Source organism: Buceros rhinoceros, unplaced genomic scaffold (genome assembly GCF_000710305.1).
Source record: "Buceros rhinoceros silvestris isolate BGI_N320 unplaced genomic scaffold, ASM71030v1 scaffold18841, whole genome shotgun sequence".
In the NCBI taxonomy this organism is placed as follows: domain Eukaryota; kingdom Metazoa; phylum Chordata; class Aves; order Bucerotiformes; family Bucerotidae; genus Buceros; species Buceros rhinoceros.
The window spans coordinates 1-4610 of NW_010393882.1; the positions used below are offsets into that span (position 1 = coordinate 1).

Below are 4610 nucleotides of genomic sequence, written 5' to 3' on the forward strand. Positions count from 1 at the left end.
GGCACCGCTGCCCCTCCTGCCCTCGGCGCCTTCCCCCGCCTCGCCCCAGCTCCCTCGCCGGCCTTCCCGGGGGAGGGGAGTCGCCGCCGCTCCGCCGGCAGGTCCTTCTTCCCGTAACCCGGGGGGAACTGGCGCACTCTGGCCTTTCTAGCCTACGCACCTGGTATAGGTGCGTAGGTCGCAGCGCGGTGACCACAACTGCCTGTGCTTCATGTTGCAGAGAAAAGGAACCTGTTCGTTATGCCAACCTCATGTACGAGAGGAGAGTGGTGCGCGGCAACACCTACGCCCGTCAGGTCGCACCCGTGGTATGGTTTTTATGTGGATCATGCTACAGCTTTGTTGGAAAGTAATAGGGCAGGAAAACTGTTCCTCATAATTATTTTAACTACTGAAGTCGAAATTTTCCTTACAACATTTCACACGGTCACAGGCTCTCCAGTTAAACTAGCACGTGATGCTTTCAGCTTTCTTTAAACCACTTACTTAGATTCACGTGAACTTCAGGAGATCTGATTTTTTTTTTTCCCCTCTAAAGTATTTGATTCCCCCACCCCGTTTCTTTAGTGTAATGACATCACCGCGTAATCTGTTACCATATGCAAGGTGTCATCAATGAGAATGGTAGTCTTGGGGTAGTCCATAGCTTATCCTACTGCAGAAGGAGAGCTATGTGGTCCAGCTGTGTGCAAAAGCTGCGTGAGTGTGTGGAGGCAAAAGTAATTTATCTATCCCAATGCAATAGTAAATGCTTTAGTGATACTTTTTTTTTAATAATATTTCCACATAGATAATTTGATCATCTAAGAATTTAAAGCAGTCTGTATTTTTAAAAGTTACTTTGTGAAAAAAACTTTGTGTTGTTTAGTAGGTGTTTCTTAGAGTGAGTTTCATGTATGTTCTGTTTAAGAAGTTTGAAACTGATGTTTATTTCAACCCATAAACAGAGGACTGAATTTGAAAGTTAGTATGGATTTCTTTTGGTTAATCAACAATAAAGAACCTATATCTTTTATCTAGCAAACAGTTCTTTTGATAATATGATACTGGACTTAAGCCTTTTGACTTTCTTAATGCTTTAGTTAGAAACTCTGATTTGTCAGGAAGAACATGCCATTTTAATATACTTTATCTCACAAAGTGAAGTTGTATATACAATATCAACTTCCAAACAACAACTAATTGCTCTTAGTGTGAGATGCCATTGGTATGTGCCCCTAAGCTGCTGGCATAGTTTATTAAGTTCATGCCCTATGGTCTTTAAGGTAACTGAAGATTTAGGGTCAGGACCCAGAAAAGTTAATCTGAAATTTGTGGTATTAAAATTAACCAACCACCTCCATTTTCCTGTAGAGAGAAATTAGCATAAATTTGAAGTACACAGTGTGTTCTGGTTTGTGGGTTTTTTCCTTCTTCACCCCTGCTCAGAGTACCCAGCTCAGTCCCCTTGAGATTCAAAAGCAGAGGGAGGCATGGAGGAGATTCCTCGCTAGGAAACGTGCAAAAGAGCAAATGCAACCAAGAACACCTGAGCCTGTGGAAGGCAGAGAGCACATTCATGTGCAGACAGGTAAAAGGCTGGATTTTTTAAAAAAAAATCATCTGAAAACAAAAGCTTGCTGATCTATGTTCACTTACTAAATTGGTGATGCAGTTGGTAGAATCACATATGGTTGAGGTTAGAATCACAAAGTTCTAGAATCAGAGGTTCTCTAACCCCTTCCATTATAACCCCTTATTTTAAGTTGTATTTAATAAACTTGTCTAATTATTGATATTTTCCCAGAACCTGTTTTTTCAGTGTACATTTTTGAACACTAGTCAAGATATCTTCACTTATTCTTTCCTTTTCCAATATCATCAGAGAGGTTTGGTATATGCTTAAAATTGAGGGTTTTAAAAAATCTTGCTTAAGAGTGCAGTCACGTGTGAGAATAAGACTGCTATTAAAAATTTGGGGACATGCCCAAATTTAGAATAGGAAACTGCCCTATTTCTAGAAAAACAATTTTATTTGCGGAAAACCCAAAATTTGGCAGTGGGGTGATTGCTGTGCCCTTTGGAAGTGATTTCAGATTGGACTGACTTACAGACTGTGAGAACAGCTGTGTTACGTGCTGATCAGACATAGTGTTTGACCACCCCCAGTGCTCCCAGCTGCTTTTCACCAGTCAAATACTGTTGGGTGCAGAAGGAAGCTATGCTAGTGTGGAAGTCTTGGTCTCGCATCCTTCCCACTGACTCCTGCAGATAATTCTAAGTGCTTCACAGACCTTATTTTTTGAGCCAGGCTGTGTATCTCTGCAGTAGGAGACAGACTGTTATAATTCAAATCAAGCTGTTACAGATTTGTGGTTACATCAAGGCCACTTGTGGTGGGCCCAGAAGTAAAATTTAGTTCTTTAAACCAAACAGATCTAGTGCTCAGGTTGGCCACTTACGGTAGAGAAAAATATATGCTTTCAGTGTTACGCATTAGCAGATGGGCAATCATTATTTGAAATGATCCTGTCCCATTGACTCTGTCAAGAATTACGTACTCTACAAGATGGGTTGAAATGGTCTAGACTCTGACTTTTGAAACCTACTAAGTGAAATCCCCTTTTAGGAAGCACTTCCAAGAAGTGCACCTGACGTTGCAGAGAACGTGGCACCAGATGGCCTGTGCAGCAAACCAATCTGTGTTTTGAGTTGAGGTGTCTTTTTTTATTTTTTTAAACTTCATAGAAGACATTGCACTGTTTGGATATAATTCACACTGTAGAGTCATCAAAAAATAGTTGAGAGTTAAAATAAAAATAATCCAACTTTCAATATTTGTTGGGCTTTTGTTTCTAGAACGGTATTTGGAAGAGATAAGTGACCAGATAATAGAGGTTGATACAGAGTGTCAAACAGATGCGTTTTTGGACAGACCACCCACTCCACTCTTCATACCAGCCAAAACGGGAAAAGATGTGGCCACACAAATAGAAGAAGGAGAGGTATGAAGAGGTGTTAGGTCCACAAATGCTGTCAAAACATGTCTCCCATGCAAAACATGTTTCTGATGCAACGCTGGGGCAAAACCAGAAAGGAACTTCTCACAGAACATTAAAGAAACCAAAAGTTTCCAATGTCTGCTTTGAGGTTAAGTGCAAAATTAAGGAAGCTGCTTCTCCGTGTGCACTGGTTCTGCTTTCGGCTAAGAACTACAGTGTTGAGCAATGCTTCCCCTTGTAGAGGGTGTCCAGCCCAAGAAGGGGTTGGAAACACAGAGACAGGCTACAGGCGATTGCTCTGCTTCTCCCTGGCAGCCCTCCCAGTGCTTCTGGTAAAGTGTGCGGTGTCTCACTGCAGCCCACTCATCTCTCAGCCCCCAGCTGCATTCATGCTTATTGCTTTAGCTGACACTGAACCCCACCAGAACTTATCAGTGCTGCCTTCACCTGCACTTCTCAGTGCTGCCTTCAGCACAAGAGCTTCATTCATCCTCCTTTTCTCCTTGCCAAGGTGTTAAGAGCGATTGTGATCACGGGACATTCACCTTTATTTCCCCGACTCCCATCCGCAGTTGTTTGACTTTGACATTGAAGTCAAGCCGATCCTGGAAGTGTTGATTGGGAAAACAGTTGAGCAAGCTTTGCTGGAAGTCATGGAGGAAGAAGAGCTGGCCCAGCTGTGGGCACATCAGCGTGCCTATGCAGAGCTGCGTAACGCAGAGCTTGCTGAAGTACAGCGCCTGGAAGAGCAGGACAGGCGATACAGGGAGGAGAAGGTAGGACTCACAAGGAGCAGAACAGGCCTGTCTGAATGCTTGTCAGAAGAGAGAAAACCATTTCCAGCACTGAAAGAAAGACAAGGTGTGAAATAAGCTGAATGTGCCCGAAAGGGTACTGTCAAGTTTGATGTTTCTCAAAGCATTTCTGTGTTGTACAGCTGCACTCTGCCATTTGCTCTTGTGCACCAGCACCATGCTGTTGTGTTTACTTGGAACAGTCATGCTCCAGTGACCTGGTGTACTGGGATACCTGATCAAGAGACCAAACCCAGCATCATTTTTCTCTGTACCCGGTGTAGCTGTTACTCAAGCCTTTTCATTATAGTAACTGCTAAATGAATAGTCAGAGTGCTTGAAAGTAAGAGAGACACCTCCTAGTCTTTCACACCTGAAGTGTGCACTACTCTATGTGCACATACACTTCTTAAGATCTCCAAGTATTAAACTATATTAGTACTGTCTGGTAAATAGGAATAAACAGAAAAGGCAAGTTGTAATTACTCACTATTCATCAGCCTTCTATAATTGGGTTTTCAGTGTTTTCCTGGATCAGTTTGAGTTCTAATCTTTTCTTATATCAAGTAGGATGTAATATTGGAAAGATTAAAAGTTCATGAAATGCTGACCCAACTTTAGCTCATTCCAAGGGCAACAATCAGCTTGATCTGCAATAATAAAGCAAAGAGTCATGAGATTAATTCATACTAAGGTATCGGAGAAAGGTTTCATTTGGCCAGCAGCTGAGACTTGGCAAAATCAGAAAAGGTATACCAAAGGAACACGTTTCCCTCTAGTCCTTGTGGATTTTAGTACTCCACAGACTGAGTGCAAACTTGCTTTCACACACTCT

At 42.3% G+C, this 4610-nt stretch overlaps 1 protein-coding gene across 1 annotated transcript in view; it reads left to right on the top strand.

Moving 5' to 3' along the window:
* Nucleotides 1-220: 220 nt before the first annotated feature.
* RSPH3 (radial spoke 3 homolog (Chlamydomonas)) overlaps nucleotides 221-4610 on the top strand; it is a gene marked incomplete at its 5' end in the record, with an annotated part of 8564 nt that continues 4174 nt past the window's right edge. Inside the window, 4 exons of the mRNA XM_010145046.1 lie at nucleotides 221-308; nucleotides 1429-1570; nucleotides 2839-2984; nucleotides 3554-3757. Of these exons, the coding sequence (XP_010143348.1) occupies nucleotides 221-308; nucleotides 1429-1570; nucleotides 2839-2984; nucleotides 3554-3757 (580 nt within the window). The remainder of the gene's footprint in view (nucleotides 309-1428; nucleotides 1571-2838; nucleotides 2985-3553; nucleotides 3758-4610) is intronic.